General features: G+C 38.9%; 1 protein-coding gene across 2 annotated transcripts in view; it reads left to right on the top strand.

Moving 5' to 3' along the window:
* LOC105937996 (glutamate receptor ionotropic, kainate 1) overlaps positions 1 to 22,121 on the top strand; it is a 33,596-nt gene extending 11,475 nt beyond the window's left edge. The window contains exons 4-16 of one of the 2 annotated variants that reach the window (XM_012879587.3): positions 7,221 to 7,402; positions 7,772 to 7,825; positions 8,379 to 8,552; positions 12,518 to 12,661; positions 14,650 to 14,757; positions 16,208 to 16,246; positions 17,269 to 17,382; positions 17,483 to 17,686; positions 17,776 to 17,999; positions 18,203 to 18,321; positions 19,462 to 19,679; positions 19,842 to 20,067; positions 21,182 to 22,121. In XM_012879587.3, the coding sequence (XP_012735041.1) occupies positions 7,221 to 7,402; positions 7,772 to 7,825; positions 8,379 to 8,552; positions 12,518 to 12,661; positions 14,650 to 14,757; positions 16,208 to 16,246; positions 17,269 to 17,382; positions 17,483 to 17,686; positions 17,776 to 17,999; positions 18,203 to 18,321; positions 19,462 to 19,679; positions 19,842 to 20,067; positions 21,182 to 21,471 (2,096 nt within the window). In that variant the 3' untranslated portion in view covers positions 21,472 to 22,121. The remainder of the gene's footprint in view (positions 1 to 7,220; positions 7,403 to 7,771; positions 7,826 to 8,378; positions 8,553 to 12,517; positions 12,662 to 14,649; positions 14,758 to 16,207; positions 16,247 to 17,268; positions 17,383 to 17,482; positions 17,687 to 17,775; positions 18,000 to 18,202; positions 18,322 to 19,461; positions 19,680 to 19,841; positions 20,068 to 21,181) is intronic. The other variant, XM_012879588.3, reaches the window with a different exon arrangement.
* The last annotated feature ends 742 nt before the right edge of the window (positions 22,122 to 22,863 follow it).

Below are 22,863 nucleotides of genomic sequence, written 5' to 3' on the forward strand. Positions count from 1 at the left end.
ATAGAGGCAGTTTTATAGAGTTTTTGGACACTGAGTCAGAGTCAGCTGTTCATTAGAGTGGTGGTTTGTGGGACGAAACTGCTCCCGGGTCTGTTGGCTTTGGCGTGCTGTGCTCTGTAGCGCCTACCAGAGGGGAGAAGTTGGGACATGCTGGGACTGGGGTGAGATGGATCTGCTGCAATGTGTTTTTTTGCCCATTCCCTGACTTTGGTGAGGATCCTTTCTGCAGTCCTGACTGTCTGTTGCAGTCTGGGCCTCGGATATGATTGAAGTCCACAATCATCTCTACATTTTTAAGCTCCATGTTGTCCTAACTTCACAGGAGAGCCAGGTTATCAACCTCCTGTATGTAGGACGACACATCGGCATTCTGGATGAGACCTATGACTGTTGTGTTGTCAGCAAACTTCAGGAGTTTGACCGATGGGTCTCCTGAGGTGCAGTCATTGGTGTAGAGGGAGAACAGCAGCTTGGAAAGCACACACACTCCTGGGGGACGCCTATGCTGATAGTCTGTGTGCTGAAGATGAAGTTCCCCATTCTATCCTGCTGACTCCTGTTAGTCAGAGAGTTAGTGATCCACTGACATGTGGAGGCTGGCACAGTGAGCTGGGTGAGTTTGGTGCTGAGGATGTCCGGGATGATGGTGTTGAACACCGAGCTGAAGCCCACAAGCAGGGTACTTGCATATGTCCCAGGACCATCAAGGTATTGGTGGATTTAGATGAGTCGTCATCCACTGACCTGTTAGCTGTGTAGGCCAAGTGCAGGGGCTACAACAAGGGTTTTGTGATGTCCTTCAAGTGGGGCAACACCAGACTTTCAAAGCGCTTCATCACCACAGATGTCAGGGCAACAGGTCTATAGTCATTTTATCCAAAGATTGAGTGTATTTTGGGAACGGGGATGGCTGTAGAGCATTTGAAACTGGAGGGAACTACACACAGCTCCAGAGATCTATTGAAGATTTGTGAGGATTCGCAAATGGTACCCATTCGTTGGGTACCAGTAGAGTTGGGGGGTGATCTCCTGTAGTTAATTTCATGACCACAGGCCTCTTTACACCGATGCAGGATTGCTGGCTGATTTTTCTAGCTTTTTAGCGCCTCTTTGCTGTTTTGCTCGCTTTAGTCAGTGTGTTCCTGGGCTGGTCTCATTCAGCAGAACTCTGTTCCCACTTCTGAAGGCCTTCTCTTTGATGTGACAAAGCTGCCTGGGTTTCGCCGTGAACCAAGGCTTTTGGTTGTTGTTCTGTATGTGCAGGAGGTTTAGGTCTGCACACACAGGTCATCACAAAAACTGATGTAAGACGTCACAGCATAAGTTAATTCGTTCAAGTCAGTAGCTGCAGTCTCAAAATCAGTACAATCAGTACAACCAGTTGGTACAATCAAAGCAGGCCTGTAACTCCAGCTTGGATGGTTCATCTTTACATCTTTACACACTGTTTACAACAGGTTTAGCAGATTTCAGTTTCTGTTTGCATGTGGGGTTAAGATGAACCAGACAGTGGTCAGAGTCCCATAGCTGCACATTGGACAGAGCGGTAGGTGTCCAGGAAGTTAATGTCTCTGGTAGGACACTTAATATGCTGTCTGTACTAAGGACGTTCATAGCTGAAGTTAGCTTGGTTGAAGTTCCCAAGAACAATGATCAGGGAATCTGGATGTTTTTCCTCCATGTTGGTTATCAGGTTGGCCAGGTGCAATACTGCCTTTCTAACCTGGGGTGGGATGTACACAGCAACCAGGACAAAGAGGAAAACTCCCCCAGTGAATAATATGTTTTGAGTAATGTTTCTGAGTAAGGGCTGCATGATTTCTTGCATTTGTGACATCTGCACACAAGCCTTTGTCTATGTAGAGACAGAGTCCACCTCCCTGTGTTCTCCCAATGAACTCCATTAACTGGTCAACCTGAAAAAAGATTAAATCCCTGTAGGTGAAGTGTGCTGTCCATGATGTGCTCGATGAGCCGGGACTAGGTACAATAGAGAGGGGCAGATCTGCTGAAGTCCAAGTTAGATCTGTTGAGGAGAAGCCATTTGTCAGTTTTATTGGCCAGAGAGTGGACATTCTCCAGGTGGATAGAAGGGAATGTAGCGTGAAAACCTCGTCGTCTCATTTTAACTGGCACGCCTGTACGATTTCCCCCGCAGCATCGGTGGCTCTGGTAGATTCCATACAGGCTTCTGCTCCTCCGACTAATAACTCTGAGAAAGTTATAGGTTCAGTAAGGATGGTGGAATAATATGAGCAAATTAAAATCTGATGTTTAACAGCTCTTCTTTGGTATAAGTTACTAGAGAGGATGGCAGAAAACGGTAAAAGAAACAAAACATAGGAAACACTACAGAGCATAATCCAGAGGCGGCTATTCTTTGTGGCGCCATAAATAAATTTTAAGTTTATGGATTGTTTTCCTTCCAGTTTACATTTATGTACTACTCTGTATTTGTCTATAGCATAAAATATCAGTAAAATGCATGGAAATTGGAGGTTTACTGCAACAAGATGCAAAACTGTTCAAGGACAAAATGTTTGCAAGGCACTAGGTAAATGAAACAAAAACATCTTGCATGTTTGCAGCTATATGAAAATTTGCAAACTAAATTATTGGTTCATAACAAGTTATTACAATAGAGCCAGCATTTTTAAGGTAGTAGGTTGCCTGTTTATTTATACAATAATGTTTCAAACTTTATTACAAAGCTATATATATATATATATATATATATATATATATATATATATATATATATATATATATATATATATATATATATATATATATAAAAGCAGGTCCTCAGTTAATGGTACTGCATTATATATCATCTGAGAAATAGCAGAACACATCAAAAACTACCAAGCTACGTGTCAGTTACGACTGTGGGAGGTAACTTAAGTCAGAAATTAACATAAACAGTGGAGGAATTAGCATACAGCAAGGATTCAATATTTGAAAAAATTAAACTATCCACTTATAAACTCTAAAAAAGAAACCACAACCGAACTACAGAAATAATAATAATAATAAACAATTGAAATTGTGTACATTTAATAATCCAAAGTCCACATAAAAAATCCTTGAAAAAAACACATCCGCTAATAAAAAAAAATTTCAGAATCAAGTGTATCTTATTTAAGAAAAGAGAAGGTTTCCTACCTCTAAAACAGGGATGTCCAGCTCAGTGTTTTAGGTCTGTCACTAGTCCAACACAAATGCAAAAATTACCTTCTCAGTCTGTCATCAATGTCTGCAGAGGCCTACTCATTAGGTTCAGCCATGCTGAACCAGGACAATGCCTAAAACATGCAGTACACATGCCATTGAAGGCAGACTTCGGACACTACTGCTCTGAAATTAAGAGCTTCTTTTTCAAATGCAGTTCCCCACCTTGTCAGGGAACAGTGTGCAATAAGGCTCAGATGGATCATTTAGAGCAAAGTCTGTTTCTGAAATTTATAACAAGAAATATTTTCTGAATATATAAGGTGCGTGTCCTTTAATTTCAAAATGGGCACATTTTTTGCAGGATTCCTAAATGTCTGTGAAAACTTCTGGGCTCTTTCTGAACCACTTTCACAGACAAAATCTACATACCTTAGTATTTTTTGCTAAGCTTGACCAACAGCGTAATTAAACTGAATGTGAAAATGCAGGTTTTGTAGTTTCCCTCTGTGACCAACTGAGGGAGACAAAATGATTATTCTGAGATAAGCGTAACATTTTAAATCATTTTAAAAAGTATGTATGTTTATGCATAATGATGCCAGCTGTAGCATATTTGTCGGTTTCCATATGAGTAAATATACGCACACATTTAGTTGATGAAAATAGTTTTCTTCCAAAATTTTCATTTGACTTACCATCAAATGATATATTGTTGAGATCAAATAAAGCCATAAAGATCAAACCTTTATGGCTTTAATTTTGCACAAACAAACTTTTGAAAAAAAAAATTACCCATTCTAAAGTTAACTTAGCACAGCTACTGAAACATCAGACTGCAAAGGCTCCATTCGAATACCGTTAATAATAGCTCTTAGCTCATGGTCCTGCCTCTTGTTCCTTGACCTCTGACGGGGTCCATTATAGGGTTATAGCTAGAACTAAACAATGCATCTTCATCACATCAAACACATCTTCATCACCAAATAAAACATATAAGATCTGTGTAAGATATATTATTTTTTCTGAGGCAAAGCAAAACACTAACAAATTAGTTGTTTGTCAAGTTTTTTTCTTTTGTTAGCAAAAGAAAAGCTATTTACAGGAAATTTAATGAAAGTAACTCAATGTAGCAACACCAGAACCAGTATCAAAAACCTCAGGTAAATATTTTTGAAAGAGAGACATTATTTCAATGCCTTAGTAGACAAACTAATGCGCTGACAAGGCAGGGAACCCGATTTTCAAGCCGGACACAGTGTTTGCATATAAAAGGGTAGCTGGCAAGTCACTGACGACTCAAAGCAGGCTATCACATGTGAATCTAGGCAGATGCTTTTTACCGCTAACATGTCAAGCCAGATTGATGTGTGTAGCACTCTCATTTTAGTTCTACACATTATCAATCTGGGCCTGCACCTATGGAATCCATTTGAAGAAAAGGAGGGACATTCAGCAGAACCTTCCAAGCTGATTGGGTGAAGTGACACCTTGTGCCTGCCTACCAAAGTTTGGTTTTAGCCAATCACGGTATCAAATGAAAATGTAAGCGGCAGGCGCCACAATAAACTGCAACAAATTACGGTGGTCAAGGCTCTTTTTGCTGTTCTTCTTTCAAAGAAGAAATCGTGGATTCTGACAAAACAGATGTGGTAGCAGTAGCTACGCATCCATCTTGCTGCGCTGCCATGTTCATTTTGGTTCGACTGCGGGCTCAGCAGCTCTTGTTTTCATCACAGCTGGTATGTCCCACCTTAAACCATGATACTGCAGCGTCAATGGCTGACCCATTTTGGGTTGGTTCTGAAACGGTTACGGCAGGTGTGGGACAAGATGTATTCTCGGGTGTTTATGAATGCACAAATACTGCAAGAATTCAGCTTGCAGGCCCTCAGTCGTGGTCATGGGGCAAGATGTGTGGCGTTTTAGCAGACAAGTTAAAAAATGGCTTGGCAAGGTTCGTGGTCAAGGTGCGTCCAGGTCAAATGTCTAGAGTAATCAGAAGCCAACTGAAAAATCTGACAAGGACAAGACAAAAACAGGGAAATCCAGTACAAAACCCAGGTCAGAAACTTGGCGTACATACACAGATAAATGCTAGACATTTACTCGCTGTGTGTTTTCAGTAGTCTGGCATCCTGAGACTGTGGGAGCCCAGTTTATAAAGGCAGGTGAACAGGTGCAGGCAATAAACTTAATGAGATGCTGCCAGAGAATCACAGGTGAAGCAGATCATAATAAGTAGGAGATGCAGCAGGAGAGTGAAGGAGCAGACAGCCAGAATCATTACACAAATAAAATCATTTACATTTTGAAATACAATTTCTATACGTTAGCGACTCGGTTGCAGTGTTCTCATGATAGTTGTTTTATTTCTACTATTTTGCATTCACATCTTAGTTTAACAAAAGCTAATGTTATGTGCTAATGAAATTGATGAAGTTATTTATCTGTTATCTATCTATTGACTGTGAAGACCTCAAGGTTAAACCCTTGGTGGTGATGCTAATAATGTCTAATTGTATTAAATTACCTCTATAAATGAGATGTCTAAGCATTACCTCAGCAAAGCTACTCCCCTTTAACCTTGTTGGGTATTTTGTTTTGAAATCCTTTGCGGGAAATTAGTGCAAGTTTGAACCAGCCTTATTAGCTTGATTTTGTTGATTTTGTTTTTCCCTAACATCATAGTGGGCACAAGAAGGAGGCAAATGGATTTCACGATGAACAATTCAATATTAAACAAGAACCTTTAAACCTAAATAATTTGTTACTTTTTTTCATTTTATATTGACAAACTTCATGTTTTTTAAGGTAAGGGTTTCAAAGCAAAGTTGGCAAACATTACAATAATATCTTTAAAGCGGCTTCCTTTCTAAGTGGACTTAAACAGATTAGTTACTGCCCTCTTGATGCCCCCGCAACTGAACTGCAACAACATTTTCATAAAGCGGCCCACCAACATTTGTTTAAATAATGAAAATCTGAAATCCCAGTGTGCATGCCCAACATGCTCTCAGTAGACAGCCGTGGGGCACAAGTACTACGATCCGAAGCTCGGATCGTCCAATCAAAATACTTGAATGGCACACGTTGCGTTTACGTTCTGCTGGATAGTGTGCAACCATCTAGGCAAGGCACATTTATTTGTGTAGCACATTTCAGTACAAGGACAATGCAAAGTTTTTTACATGATTAAAACGTTGGAAAATAAAAACAGAATAAAAGCAAGTAAAAAACAGTTGGAATAAAATGTAGGAAAATGTAAACAAAATGAAACAGCAGCGTCTCTCAACGTCTCTCAGTGCCATGTGTGCAGCGCTCCGGCAGACAGCTTAACAAGAAGCAGGAGATAACCAGATATTTTGCTTATGCCCTTACTGTCCTGGTGCCCTTTAGAGACTTTGGGCCCCTGGGCGATTGCCCAGTAGCCCATATGATTGATCCGGCCCAGCCTTGAACATACCAACTTTATTGTAAACCATGGTTTTGGTGAAATCATGCTGAGTAGACTCTATTCCTGAACTGAAGTGGAGGTTCTCCTTTCAACAGGACATTTCTAAACATGCAGCCAGAGCGTCAAGCAATATTTTAGATTAGAACATATTTATATGTTGGAATGGCCCAGTCATAGTCTAGATATAAATCCAAGAGAGAATCTCTGGCAAGACTTCATAAAATGTTCACATGTGCTCTCCATCCAGTCTGACCAACATTGAGCTGTTTTGGATAAGAGAAGAAATGGACAAAACCATTTAAGTCTTGCAGAGATATACCCAAAAAGATTTACAGCTATAAATACATATGCCAACCTAATTTATTAAATTTTTATTTGTAAAGAAAATGACAAAAAATGCGTATCCTTTGCTCTTCTCCTTACAATTATGTGCGACCATTCGTTTAACATATAAAATCCCAATAAGATACATTATAGTTTGTGGTGGACAGTACTATTTACAAGCGGGTAGGTCAATAATTTTTACTGCTTGCTTTAGTGCCACTGAACTGAGCAAAGTGTTTTACGATAATGTCTGCTGTTTAAATTAAAGGCCTGATTCGTTTGCAAGAGTTGATCAAAGCTCCATCCAGATACACCATCAAAATCAAGATCCGGCAGCTTCCATCAGGAAGCAAGGATGCCCGTCCGCTGCTGAAAGAGATGAAGAAGGGGAAGGAGTTCTTTGTCATCTTTGACTGCTCTTACCAAACATCAGCTGACGTCTTAAAGCAGGTAACCAAATTACATGGATGGGCACATTGGCCACATATTTGTAGAAGTTTTGTTTAAAATGTTTAAATACAGGGGGAATGTGCTGAGGTGGTTTTCTGCTGTGCTTTGGGTTTAATACAAAATTAGTCCAATTCTACTCCCTGAAGGAATCCTATTTCCTTTTTCCAATCCAGGAAGAGATGTTGCACAGATTAATGAGAGACAGGAATAAATTGTGACATTTATTCACTCAGACCCATGTTAATGCAAACTATGCAAATAGCACAAAATTAGCCAATCAAAGTAAATTAATGTATTGGAAAAACTAGTTTGGGTGAAATTTTTTTTTTTTTTATTCTCATTGCATCCACCTTCTTTATTTCTGTTTAGATCCTGTCCATGGGAATGATGACGGAATATTATCACTACTTCTTCACCACATTGGTAAGAAACAATTCACAAAAAGATGATTTATGGAACATGAAGGAGCTTTGTCTTATGAGGTTATCCTTTCAGTAGGACTGAGAAACTTCTGAAACATCTTATTACATTTTGGTTGTTTCACTATATCTATGTGATAATTATGTGGGATTTTAACTTATACAATTTTATGGTTGTTTTATTATATATATATATATATATATATATATATATATATATATATATATATATATATATATATATATATATATATATATAAAACGATTTTACGTTTGTTTTATTATATATATATATATATATATATATATATATATATATATATAACATAATAAAACAAACATAAAATTGTATATGTCAAAATCACACATAATTATCACATAGAAGTAGTGAAAGGATTTGGGAATTGCTAAATGACTCAGTTTTCTTGGCACAATTCCACGCTGCCACTTAAAGCTCAATGGTTCATTCAATTGTTTATTTAAAAAAAAACTAATCAAAAAAACAAACACATTTTATTATATTTTTGTATCTTTGTACCTGTCGTTGAACTTTGCAGGACTTATTTGCCCTTGACCTGGAGCCCTACCGCTACAGCGGGGTCAACATGACGGGATTTAGGCTGCTCAATGTGGACAATCCTAAAGTGGCTTTAGTTCTGGAGAGGTGGGCCATGGAGCGACTGCAGGCTTCCTCCAAGGTCGAGACGGGAATGATGGAGGGAATGATGACAGTAAGTTTAATCGGACATACAGATCTGGGCAGTTGTTTACACATACTCGTCATAGACAGGAATGTCCATAATTATTATTGGCCTGATTTATTTCAACTGTTTATTTTCCATTGTGGAATGATAATGACACATAAAGTTTCAGTCATTTTTCAAGAACTGGATGGATACGTTAGAATTAACTATGGATTCTGTCATCCAACCAAGGTCAAAATTCTACATACTGAGTCAAACACATGCTTAGACCTCCACCAATTTTTGTTAAACAGTCCTCAGTCAGGGAAACCCCAATCAGCAAGATCCAGGCTAGTTGTTTTACCACCCTCAGCAAAAATGACAGTTCTGCTAATAATGAGTTTTAACATTCAATGTAGAAGTAATTCTAAAATTGCATCGCTCAAGTTGGCAGCATGTGGCAACTCTATACTACTTCTTGTTTTCTCATTCACTCCATGAGGATCAGTACGGTTGAACTGTTGTAGTGGGGTACATGGACATGTACCCCATCTAGGTTTGGGTCCGTCCAGGTCAGGGACCTGGATCCTGGTTGTTGATAGATTTGCCCTACAGCCACCGCTTTCCTGTGTTCAGCAAGGATTGATTAATCTGTGTAACTCTTCTTCCTTTGAGCTGCATTTCTGTCATGCAGGGCAGTTTGTTGCAACCAGAACATTCAATCATTGATCTGGTAATTATAAAAATAGTGAAGACGAGGAGTCAATTTTTTATTTAAAACCAAAATGTCTTCTGCTTCCTTTTATTTTGCTCTCTGGCAATGTGTAGCCTAACCCAGGCTAAACGTTGAACCTAAACTGTGAAAGCTTGTTATTAGCCTCAGACAGCCTAAAATTTGTCTGAGACTCACCGAATCTAAGTTTTTTATTAAGCAGCCCGAATTGGCCTAACATTAAACATCCTTCTAGATCATCGCTCCTTGATCTAATAAGAGCAAATGTCTCCCATAAGTGTACTGATGCTGTTTTTTTAAGGACCAATCTGAGAGACTCTTGTGCGATTGCAACAGTCAGAAATTCCAAACTCCCCAAAACTAAACCACAAATTCTACTCAAAATAGACTTTAAGTATTTTTAATGAGCAGGCTTTTCTGTCTAATTTTAAGGGGAGTTGGCCTGGCAGGTTTTCATGATGAATTCTTGAAGCTTATTAATCAAGATTCACTGAAGAAGAAGTTGAGGAGGTGGGGGAATATAAAAACCTGGCTGTTCACCTGGACAACAAACTGAACTGGAGACACAATAGTAAAGCAGTCCACAAGAAGAGACAAAGCTGACGCTCCCTTCGGTTTTCAGATCTTCTTGCAGATCTTCTATAACTTTGCTGGGGAGAGCAGAATCTCTTCTGCATCATCTTCTGGAGTAGCAGCATCGGAACCAGTGACCTAAAAAGCCCAGCAAGCTGATCCAGAAGGCATGATCTGTTCTGGGGACTCCTCTAAAATCTCTGAAGATGATGGTGGAAATTAGGAGTCTTAAATGAGGATCAACCCTATGAATCCTCTTTCTCAGACTGTCATACAACAACAGAGTGTTTTCAGTCAGAGGCTTCTTTAGATCTGCTGTAACACTGACCACTACAGGAGATCCTTCCTGCCCACACACATCAGTACCTACAACAGATCTTTGAAGAAACCTGTGTGACATGACTTTGTATTTTACTTTATTAATCCCAAAGGGATCAAACTTGGACCCATTGTGTCCCAACATGACATTGATCCTTGACACAAATAAAAACTAATTGTGGGATGGATGAAGGAGGCTTTCAGAATGACCTTCCCAAAGCTCTGACCTGAACCCTATTGAAACCTTGTGGATTATGCTCAAATGCCAGACCTGTGCCAGGAAAGCAACCAGTTTAAAGGCACTCTACCAGTCCTGCTAAAAAGAGTGGTCAGATATCCAGCCAGGATTATGCAGAAAGCTCAGTGATGACTGACAAAAGTGTATCAAAATGTAGCTTTTCAAAGGAAATTGATCTACATATTAGAGCCTTGTTTTGAATACATTTTAAACAGAGCTGGCAGTTTTAAATCTTGGTTAAAGGAGCCATACTTGAATTTGTTTTTGTCTGGTTAAGAAAAGCTTTTTACGCAGTGTATTATGAGTTAACAGGGTTTGAAAACAGAACAGCGTGGAATGCATGTAAGTGTTGACCATTCACATTAGAAAATAGAATTTACCCAAGAAGTAGCCATATGTCAACGAAAACAAAGAAAAGTCCCTCGTTGAAGCCTTGGTTCCTCCTTAAAGGTATTCAGCAATTTTTCAGAAGTTTCCCCGTGTCTCTTTTCAAATAACTTCTCATGCACAAGACCGTCTTACCTGCTCTTCTGCTCCTCAGGGGGAGAGCATGGAAACAAATCTCCCAAATCCACCCTGTTCTTATTTCTTTCTACCGAATCCTTCCTCTTCTTCTCATGAACTAGTACGCGGTTTTCTTCATGGAACTCTCAGTCATGTTCAAAGTATACAGTGAGCAGTAGAGCTATAATGAACAGCTAATACTGAAGCCAACCTGATACATAAACACTAGAAGAGTGTCTGCGTAGCCAGCAAGCATAAACTAACAAGGAACATGTGTGCATTGGTGTCAGAATGGTGGGCATGTGGGACAACTAATAGAAAAGGTGATACCCCTGTAACTTGAGGGACAGAGGGGGGTGAGAACAGGACCAAAGCTCGGACCAATCCCTGCCATTTGGTCCCAATGACAGGATTGGTTAGAGTTTTTACAGATCTGCAGCTCTCACAGAGATACATTTTTTTTGACCCCCTATTTCTGAATAGATAATGTATTGACTACTCTCAGGATGGAATGGCTATTTCACCCAGTATGACAAAAAGTGTTTCTGAACAGGATTACCTTTAAGCTTGCTTAGTCGAAGGGTTTCTCATAGGGAAAAAAAACTGTTAGGGGCGGGGCTTACGGCTCAAACTAAATTATTCTCCTTACTCACGGTTCAAATTTGTGCAGGATCAGGTAAAGTTCCTTTAAAAACACGTTTGGAAGAGCATTTGACATGTAGTTATTATTTAGATGTGTCCTTTCAGACAATAGCTCCCCTTTTGAGGCTTTCTGTATTTTTTCATGACATATTTTATGTCTCTTTTCCTTGTAACTGATATTGTAACGTTTTATCATCTCTTCCTCGCTTTTATTTTTTTCTTGTCTAAGAATCCCTAATATGTAAAACACGTTGAGCGCCAGTTGGAATGTTGTAAAGTACTATATAAATAAACTTTGATTTGATATATGGTTTTCAGGATGTCTGGATTAGAGAACGTATATAGAACGTAAACATTTACTCCATTTCTTGCTCATTAGAGCTGTAAAAGCAAGAATAAATAAATTAAATCACTAACAGCCCAAAATGTTGCTAATCAAGTTCTAAATGACTGCATGTAAACTTCTGAGCTATGTTAACAGCAGTATAGGATAAGGATGGCTTCACACTCTAGTCAGTCTGAAGCACCCTGGGGCTTTCAGCACTTGATTTGGGTAAAAAGAAAGAAAGAAAAGATGAAGAAAGTCCAGGAGGCGCACTGACATTGCGTTTTGCTCAATATCCTTGCTTGCCATACTGTTTAAAACTATTTCCAATTGAAACAATATCAGTTCTTGCAATTGCAAAGCAATCTATCGGTAAATAAAATAAATCATGTTTTGGAGAGAAGCAAAAGGGCATTTATTTGGATTAACTTGATTTCATACATTTGATGCAGTGGATGCAGCAGTTGTACATGGAGGTCCCTGATTGTGTGTACGGTCTATAAATCGCACACCAGACTGCGCTCCCTGTGAGTGATTGTGGTTTCGTGTGTGATTGCATCTGATTTGAAGAACCTCATGAGGCTGCGCAGATACATCAACGGTCTTGATGTGATAAGTGCGCGACATGCGATTCGTGATGCCACTGAGGGATTATAACGACGGCCGCGTCTCTCTTCTAGACCGAGGCGGCTCTGATGTATGATGCTGTTTACATGGTGGCTGCTGCCTCACAACGCACCGCGCAGCTCACCGTCAGCTCCCTGCAGTGCCACAGACACAAACCCTGGCGCTTCGGGTCGCGCTTCATGAACCTGCTCAAAGACGTGAGTTAACTCCATCCATCCATCCATCCATCCATCCATCCATCCATCCATCCATCCATCCATTTATCCATCCATCCATCCATCCATCCATCCATCCATCCATCCATCATTTACAATAGTAGGATGTCAAGCTGAAGCTGATAGCAACTCTATCTGAAGAACATTCAGTGATTAGTTTCAAGCACACCGTTTTAAATTGAATACATCTTTTTCTTATTGTATGAAACTTTCTTTACATCAACAATGCTTAAAAAATGAAACATGACTTGTCTTATATATAACTGAGGTTTCTTTAATGAATAAGCTTCTCCTTTGCAAGTGGAGATAGCAAATTGACAGACACAAGCAAACCAAAGCAGCCTTTTAGCACTTTGAGCTTCACATATGCTGTTTTTAAGGTATAAACTTAGTACTTCACAGCTGACTTCAGTTTTGAGCTTGAATATAATCTAATCCCAGATATCATCAAACGTTGTTTGGATTGAAGTGATTTCTTTTAAAGAAGTCTTATAGAGGACACTCAAGTAGGGTGTAGAGGGACATTAGCTGGAATACCCCAATCTGCATAAATACCAAGTTGTGTTAATACTAATTCATTTGCTTATCAACAAAATAAAATATGGCTGTGATTTCTACATCTTTGACAAATGAATACCATATGGTGTACTATATCAAACATGCCAGTAATATCGGAGTGTAAATAATACGGAGAAAAAACTGGCAAGTGCTATGCAATATATTTAATATTTATCTACAGAGTTGGAGGAAGAACCCTGTCTCAGTTTTTTCCCCCTGCAATGGAAGCTCATTTATCAGCTCTCAAAGCAGAATTAATCTTTTTTTTATTCACCAATTATTTGTAACAACAATAAAAAAATGGTATGCAGTCGCAAATTAGATAGGCTGAATTTTTTTTTAATTTTTTGTAAAATTAGCTCAGGCCTTTATTGTAAAACCTCAAAAAACAGGAAAATCGTTATCAGTTTGGGCAAATCACAGGTTGGTTCGAGAGCTGAATGGCATAGAAACTAAATGCTGTGTCTCCACGTTTGGTTCTGTTTTGGTGATGTGTGTAAGTCTCACTCAGCTCAGCTTTAACAGTAATGATGACAACACATGCACCCAGCAGAGTTCTGATTGCTCAGGATCAAATATAAGACTTCACAACAGGAGGTAGAAGGTTTCTTTTAGACTAGCGGGATGTCTAAAAGAAAATTAAGCACCTGCATAAAATATATTTGAAAAGTGCTAAATATATTGAACTCAAACTGAATTAGGAACAAAGATGCATCATTTTGAATAAGCTCTTCCCCAAAGGGAAAAAGCTCCTAATATCCATCTCATTGTGCAGTCCAGTCAAAAAAAATTGAGTAATCAAATAAGAATGAATCACTGTATGTTACAGCTTTTGCCTAAAAGTGTATGAATATGAGCAGCTTTTGCATTTCTGCCCAACAGCATCTGATTTGCTTCGTACCCACATCCAAAAACACACAATAAGGTGTCAATAGAAGGCCTCCAGAAATAAGTTAGAATGGTACATTTGACCTAGTTGACCTCTTACTGTTCTCTACATGTTTTGTTAATATGCAGTAATTTATATGTGGATAAATGAAAATGTACCTAATTCCCTCTTCATCCAGAAATTTAACTTTCTTGTTTTTTTCCGATGAGATCACTTAATCATCAGCTGATTTAAATATCTCTGAGCAATGCTGCCTACGTCCTGTTGAGTAGTTAAACTCAGGCCACATCTGTCTGCTCATTTACATCACCATCACATTGGCACAGACTCAGACATTTGAATATTTGAACTGAGAATCCAGCCACTGCAAAATATCTACTAAAATACAACAATTGTTGTTGCTGATTTTTTTTTTCTTAACGAAGATCCGATCAATTATTTGTTTTCTAGAAATTGCATTCATTGATAAAAATAACAAAAAATGATTAAGTGTTTGCGTTTTCTGTCCTCTCTTTTGCCACAGACACAGTGGGACGGTTTGACGGGACAAATAGCCATTAACAAGACAGACGGCCTGCGCAAAGAATTTGATTTAGATGTGATCAGCCTAAAGGAAGATGGTTTGGAGAAGGTGAACTCTCTGACTTATACTGTTAGTGCAGGCCAGAGGTGGGTAGAGTAGCCAAAAACTGTACTCAAGTAAGGGTAGCACTACTTCAACATATTTTCCCTCAAGTAAAAGTAAAAAGTTGTCAGCCAAGGAATTATTCAAAAAGTATTCAGTAAGAAGGTTACTCAAGTACTAAGTAACTAATCATAACATCTGATGAGGTAATATTTAAAAATCATGTATTCACACAGACAAAAACACAAGGTTATGTGCACATGTTCTGGTATTTTAAAGACAAAATAAACACTTTTCTAAATCATTGTTTCAACATTAACCTTGAAAACAATACTTACAGCAGTTATACAGTATGTTGGAACAGTGCAAAGTACTTCCAAGGACAATATCTACTGTTTACTGTATGTTCATTTGACCTCAGCAGATAGAAAATAACATTAAAATAACAAAGCTTGTGTACAAATAAGAAGTCTCACTTTAACATAAACTCCAGGTTTTTGTCTCTCTGGTCCATTTTTGGTTAAAACAAGTCAGTTCTTTATTCATGAAGTTACTCGCAGTGGATAGAATAGCCAAACAAAACAAGTGCTTCTAAAACTAGTAACTGGTTGTGACACCATTGGTGCAAAAACTGACATAAAATCTTTATGTCAGTTTTTGAGGCTTTAAAGTCAGTTTCTGTGAATTTAGGCCTTTACTCTAGTTAATGCTGTCACACACATTCTGTTTAACGGACTTCTTAATTCTCCTTTTAGTGATTAGAAAATGTCAAATATTTGGTTTATCACAATTAATTTAAGGTTCATCTGGGGGGGCAATTGCTTTTCACATAGGGCTATCTTGATTCGCCAAGCTTTTTCCTCTAAATAAGTCATGTCATCATTGGAAAATTGTGTACTCAAGTGATTTCTTGTCTGATATTAACTTGTGCTCAAATTAAATTTTTTTAAACTAAAGCTCACTATGACAAAAAAGCCTGTCTCTCTGATTATTATTAGATTTCCAACAGGGCTTCTGCTAGGGCCTATGGATAGTTAATTTTTACAATAGCGCGCTCAAGAACGTCCCTCTCCGCCCCCCCCCCCCCCCCCCCCACCTCCCTCAAAATCCATTTAGGGGTTCCTTATACTATAATTTTTGCTCTGCAATATATTAGAGAAGAACATCCTTATTAGATGTTGTTTAGATCATAAATTAAAAGGAAGAAATGTAACCTCTTACTGCACTGGATTTTAACGATGCTGTAAGAGGTTTATTATCAGTTGTCAAACCTAAACACTTTTAGGCAAGTTCAAAAAAGTTTAAAGTAAAAATGACATTAGAACAAAATGAAAATTAACCAGAGGGAGATAGTTTCCACATTAAGCTTTTAGTTAAAATTAACACCCATTCTTGTATTTAGATCTACGCTAGGGGCTCTGTCATTAAATTTCTTTCTCTTTATTGTTTTTGCAAGTCAATCACGGGCAGCCGCCTGAATAAAGTGTGGAAAAAGGTGTGTATTTTAGCTGCCCTGGCAGGCTAAAATATAAATAGTACTTAGCAATTTCCCCAATGCTTTCTGTGAGCTTTCCTCTTTTTTTCATGAGCTGGTTTAGGAAGAAATGTTTAACATTTCTGCACTGGTTGCATCTTTTCCAATTGCTGTGTTCTCTCTCTTCACCTGTAATTTTCAATGTGTTAATCAATCTCAAAAATGTCCTTCTATTGTGATAGTTGTTTTGCTACCAACTCCTGTTCTGGTCAGAAACATAAAATCATTCATCATTTAGTGATGCATTTGAACTGTGCTTTTTCCAGGGTGGAATAATTATACAACAAACAGCTGTAAGGATAAAAAAAAATAGATATTGAGTGCAGAAGTTTGGATTTATTGCGTATTTTTTGGGGTAAAAAATTATACAAACAGGCTCAAATACATAAACCCCAATTAATATTTGACAAATTGTCTCTTTGTTAGTGGAACCTCAAACATTTCCGTTTGTAGAAAATGGAAACGCTTTTGACACAATTCTGGCTTTGGTTTTCTGCCATTGATCTAGCTTTTAAGCATAGTTCACAGATTTCCAACAGGGTAGAAGTCAGGACCTTCTCAAAGGTTTACGTAGCTTTTTTTTTTTTTTTTTGTTCCAGAGTCAAATGCATACATCCTCTATTTGTTTAAATATCTCTGAGTATGCTGCAAAGGACCCTGTTTATGGCTATTATTTCTACTGTACATGGCTTAAAGGCAATCCACGTTAGCGAGGAAGCATTGGCACTTGGTTATTGTTTTCAAAACCATTAAATTTGTATGTTGTTTAATAATTCCACCCTAGAAAAAAACAGTAGGTAAAATAAATCATTAAAATAATGGAATTCATGCTGAAAATGTGTTTGATGTTCTGACTGGAACTGTTCCTGTTTCTTTTCCCTCCCGCATTTTTGGCCCCCCTGGTTGTGCGTAGGTTGATTTAGATAAAGATTTTTCAGTCTCCTTTGGGTGTAGTTATTTAGATGTTTTCTTCTTCCTTACAGATTGGTATCTGGAACTCCCAGACAGGCCTTAATTTAACAGAAACCAGCAGGGACTCTTCCACAAATGTCACTGACTCAATGGCCAATAGGACCCTCATTGTCACTACTATTCTGGTAGGAACAGAAAATCGTTGATCAGCAGCAAGCATTTGATTAGGCCTACCTTAATGTGCCTTTCAAACTAAATTAGTCCACCTTATGTGTCCTCTACCAGGAAAACCCTTATGTCATGTATAAAAAATCAGATAAGCCGCTATATGGGAATGACCGCTTTGAGGGTTACTGCCTGGACCTGCTCAAAGAGCTCTCCAACATCTTGGGCTTCTCCTATGAGGTAAAACTGGTGTCAGATGGAAAATACGGAGCACAGAATGACAAGGGGGAGTGGAACGGCATGGTGCGAGAACTCATCGATCACGTGAGTACTGCTGTTATTCCTTTTAAGGGGAGGAATGAAGAAACAGAAGTCAAACAGGACCTGAACGCTGGGTTTTTGTTTGGTCCCAGGTGGCCGACCTCGCTGTGGCCCCTCTCACCATCACATACGTCAGAGAAAAGGTGATAGACTTCTCCAAGCCCTTCATGACACTAGGAATCAGCATCCTGTACCACAAACCTAACGGCACCAATCCAGGAGTCTTCTCCTTTCTCAACCCGCTCTCTCCTGACATCTGGATGTACGTGTTGCTGGCCTGCCTTGGAGTCAGCTGTGTGCTGTTTGTCATCGCCAGGTAATCTCACACAGGACCCAAAATAAAACACCTTTTTATTTTTTTTTTACAAATTCAAAATTGTTTTGTCACACAGTGAAGCATTAAAAGACACAGAAGCACAGTTTTTTATTGTCAGGCGTTGTTTAGAGATACAATCTTGAGGATGCGGGCAAATTCCATGTTGTGTTGTCTTTCATTCGGTCTTAATTCATAACCTTCAGGTTCACGCCGTATGAATGGTACAACCCTCACCCCTGCAATCCAGACTCAGATGTGGTTGAAAACAACTTCACGCTAATAAACAGTGTCTGGTTTGGAGTTGGAGCACTTATGCAGCAAGGTATGCTAATTACTACTTCAAACATACAGCACCCCTTTGTAAAGTTGTGTTGTAAGCTTTGAAATAATGCACTCTTTTAGGGCAGTAGTGAGCTGCACAGGGAAGCACGCGATCGCACTGATCTGTTGTTTCTAGAAGGTTTTGGGATCACATCCCAGCCTGCGTGCTTTCTCTGTAGAGTTTGTATGGTCTCCCCGGGGGTTCTCTCTGGGTACTGGGTACAAAAAATGCACGTTAGCTTATTTGTTCTGTCTAACATGCCCTCAGGAGTGAATGTGCGTGTGCATGCATGGTTCTCGGTGCAGTTTGTTTCTGTGTTGCCCTGTGATGGACTGTTGACCCCCTCCCACTCGCATGGATGGATGAATGGATGGATGGAGCGTGGGGTACATACAACTTTTCAATTGGAGTACATTCACTCAGTGAGGGGGAAAAAATGCTATGTCAAGAAATAATTGTTGTTGTTTTTTTTAAATCAAATCACTCATGCTACAACTATTGGCATTCTTAAAAACTTCAGTGAAACCAATTCAAATTAGGCATGGCTACATGGCAATCGGTTGAGTGGGAGGCATTTCAGGATAATTCTCTCCTATCCTAACCTTAAACATGAAGCAAGGATGGGCCTCATCTCTGACGTCTGCTAAATGCTATGGACACTTTAGCTATACCCATGTGCTTTGGTCAGAGGAGAGTGAAACAGAGATTTTTTGGCAGCAAACACTTTATGTAGGTCTGATATGAAACAAACAATCCTCATGTGGAAAAGCCCCCAATGCCCAGTGTTTAGTACGTTAGAGGTTAGGTGATGGTGTACGTGAAGAGGGCACATTAATTCAATAATTCGTTCAGATTAAAATCCAAAACAAATTTACAAATGATAAAAAAATAAAATCCCATTGGATTTTTTCCCTCAACTTTTTAACATTTTCTGTCAGACTGCAATTCTGCTTTAAAAGATAATTTTACAAGGCCTTTAACTGATCTTTACTACATGCGCCAATGAGTTTGGAGAGCACTGTATAATGTTTTTATCAATTTTTTTTATAGCATAGGCACACTCTTAATACTGCTAAATTCTGAGTTTAATTATTATTTTAATTTGGGGCAGATGATCTAATATGCCTTAATACCCTGCAGGGTCCGAACTGATGCCTAAGGCCCTTTCAACGAGGATAGTAGGAGGAATCTGGTGGTTCTTTACACTGATCATAATCTCCTCATACACTGCAAATTTGGCGGCTTTCCTCACTGTGGAGAGAATGGACTCCCCGATCGACTCTGCAGACGACTTGGCCAAGCAAACCAAGATAGAGTATGGTGCAGTGAGAGATGGGTCGACCATGACCTTTTTCAAGGTAATCCTGTTTTACTTGTGTTAAAACTCATTGTGATAGATACGCCTTCATACATTGAGTTAATGCATTGTCGTGAGCAAAGTTCAGCAGTTTAGCTAAACATGACAAATGAAGGCGAAATGTCTGCTCACTTGCACACGGATTGTGATTTTGCTTTAACAGAAATCTAAGATCTCCACCTATGAGAAAATGTGGGCGTTTATGAGCAGCCGCAAGAACACAGCTTTGGTGAAGAACAACCGGGAGGGGATTCAGAGGGTCCTCACCACAGACTACGCTCTTCTTATGGAGTCCACCAGCATCGAGTACATCAGCCAGCGCAACTGCAACCTCACTCAGATCGGAGGCTTGATAGATTCTAAGGGCTACGGTGTGGGGACTCCAATTGGTAAGAAGGAAAAGTAGAAGCACTTGTAAGAAAAAAATGAAAAATAACAATGCTATGAAGAACTCACAACCTTGTCATTTTATTTACATTTTTCCCCCGATTACAAACACAATCTTTGGTGTATTGTTTGGAATTAATGTGATAGACCAATACTATGTAGAAGGAGTAGAAGGACCATTATACAATATAAAACTGCTTTACAAATGGGATGACTGTGGCTTGATGGGTTGGGTAGTTGTCTGGCAATCAGAAGGTTGTGGGTTCCATTCCAGCTTCCCCTTGCCACATGTCGATGTGCCCCTGGGCAAGGCACTAAACCCCAAATTGCCTACCGAGCTGCGTCTCAGTGTATGGGGAGTGTTGGCCTGAGCAAGACCCTTTACCCCAGATTGCTCCCCGGGTGCTGCACATGGCAGCCCACTGCTCCCCAAGGGTGATGGGTTATTACTATATTATTATTATTATTACTAAATGAAGGTCAGAAACGTGTGATGTGCATATGTTTTCAGACTCCTATACTCTTGTATTTAGATTGCCCTAAATGCAATCTGTGAAATCCACTGCCTTTAGGGGTCACTCGATGAGTTAATCGAGTCCACCTGTGTGTAATTTATTGTCAGTATGAGTACAGTGGTACAGCTCCATTTTCCAGGCATGCTGCAACACATCATCAGCATGTTGAAACATGGCAGTGGCAGCATCATGCAGTGGGCTGTTTCTTCAACAGGGGCAATGTAATTATAGCAAAGGCAAGCTCTACAAAAGTATTTAGATTTAGGGGTGCTGAATACAGATGCAAGCCACATTTCCAAAGCCACTGTTTTTTGGAAAGATACTTAGAGATTATTACTCATTTTCATGTCAGAATAAACTTTTTTTAGCCAAGATTGTGAGCACAAAAGGGGAATGTGACTTCAGTTACAAGCGCTAACAACTTGCAGAGTGCTGTGTTGGTTTATCCCATGAAATCTCAATAAAATGAAGGTTGGTTTTGTAACAGGACAATATAAGATAAAGTTCAAGGCTTATAAAATGCTTCCTTGTCCAACAAATAGCATTTCTGTAAAAAAAAAAAAGCATAATATCAGCATTATTCCTCTCTGTTCTATCCCAGGCTCCCCTTACAGAGACAAGGTCACCATTGCCATCCTGCAGCTCCAGGAAGAAGGAAAGTTGCACATGATGAAGGAGAAATGGTGGCGAGGGAATGGGTGTCCAGAGGAGGACAGCAAGGAGGCCAGCGCTCTGGGCGTAGAGAACATAGGAGGAATCTTTATAGTGTTGGCAGCCGGACTAGTCCTCTCAGTTTTTGTTGCAATCGGAGAATTTATTTACAAATCCAGAAAAAACTTGGACATTGAGGAGGTGAGTGTTGGCCAGTGTGAATGGCACAACAAGTATTAACATATTATGGGACTCAAAGACTTTATTGCACCTACTATAACTTTATCATATTCTTTTACAGGATTCCAGTAATCAGAGAGCGAATAAAAAAGATAAGTCTGATTAAACTTAGAGAGACTAAAGCTGCATTGCTACAATCAAAAAAAGTGTTTTTTTAACACAAGGTTTTGTGTTTCAGTAGTGTTTAATGTAGAGAACACAAAGATGATTGAAAGATTACATTAGAATCCCAATTTTCTGATAATAAATGATCTGAATTGCGACACTTGACTATCTGGGCCTTGCTATATTTTTCTGGAAAGCAATGTCTCGCTGTTTTGCATGTCAGAAGCATTATCGGTATAGTGTTACATTTTGGGTAAATGGAGAGGAGTGATATCCTTTCAGACATCTTTGCCATAGCAGTTAGAAAAATCGGTGATTTTGGGAGGTTTTCCATTTCAGCGGAGCGTCGCACAGAAACTTTGACTCACTCGCTGACTGTCGTTCGCAAACTGTTTATAAATGACTGTTCGTCGAAAATCTTGTTCATGAAGTTGGCTTGCGTGTTTCTTTTTCTTTTTGTCTAATAAGAAGTTTAAGAATATGTTTGTTTAAGATTTGTTCTGTTGAAATTGTGTTGGAATGACTAAAGTTGTGAGAACATTGGACCTTTTAACCTTTGGCTTTTTTTGTTCCAGCTCTTTTAGCTCAGCCTCTTACTGTTTCATGGATAAGGGATATTAATATAGAACTCCAATTTTTCAGAATACTGGCATAATCTACGACATTTATGTTCAAAATGTCCTTGTATCTAAAAGAGGTTCCCAAGGTCTTTGGAAAAGAAACCTTCCACTGCACTTAACAGGTCCTTCCTCACACGTCTCATCTTTGTTTCAAGCCAAAAACATCAGATTTTGCTTCAGGAAAGGGTAATCTTTGTTTCTTCTGAACAAAGATCAGGGTTTCAGTAAAACTCATAAGAGATCTTAATAAATTTCATGTGTATACGTTTGTGATGGTAGGTCAAAAAATGTCTTTTTGGCTGGCATCACTCCCAAACAACCAGTTTGCATATAGACTTGTTCCCTCGTTACAATCCAGCTAAATGTGCAGGAGTGAGATACAATTAGGTCCTTATCCAGCCTAGTGGAGAGTGACTAAAAGAAATGTGCTTTTATGTTACCATATTTTTACCTTATGAGTAAATAAGAAGTTATGGAATACTAATTAGAAGCCTAGAAAAACGCTGATCAACTTAAAAAGTACAAAAATGGAAATATACTTCAGTTACATTTATTTTAAAAGGATTGTCTCCCCATTGTATTCATGCTCTGAAACATTCAAATTAAAATTTTTGTCTAAAAGTATGATTAAAAAAAAGCAAAAAAAAAAGAAGGATCTTTACACTTC

This window comes from Fundulus heteroclitus, chromosome 18 (genome assembly GCF_011125445.2).
Source record: "Fundulus heteroclitus isolate FHET01 chromosome 18, MU-UCD_Fhet_4.1, whole genome shotgun sequence".
NCBI lineage: Eukaryota > Metazoa > Chordata > Actinopteri > Cyprinodontiformes > Fundulidae > Fundulus > Fundulus heteroclitus.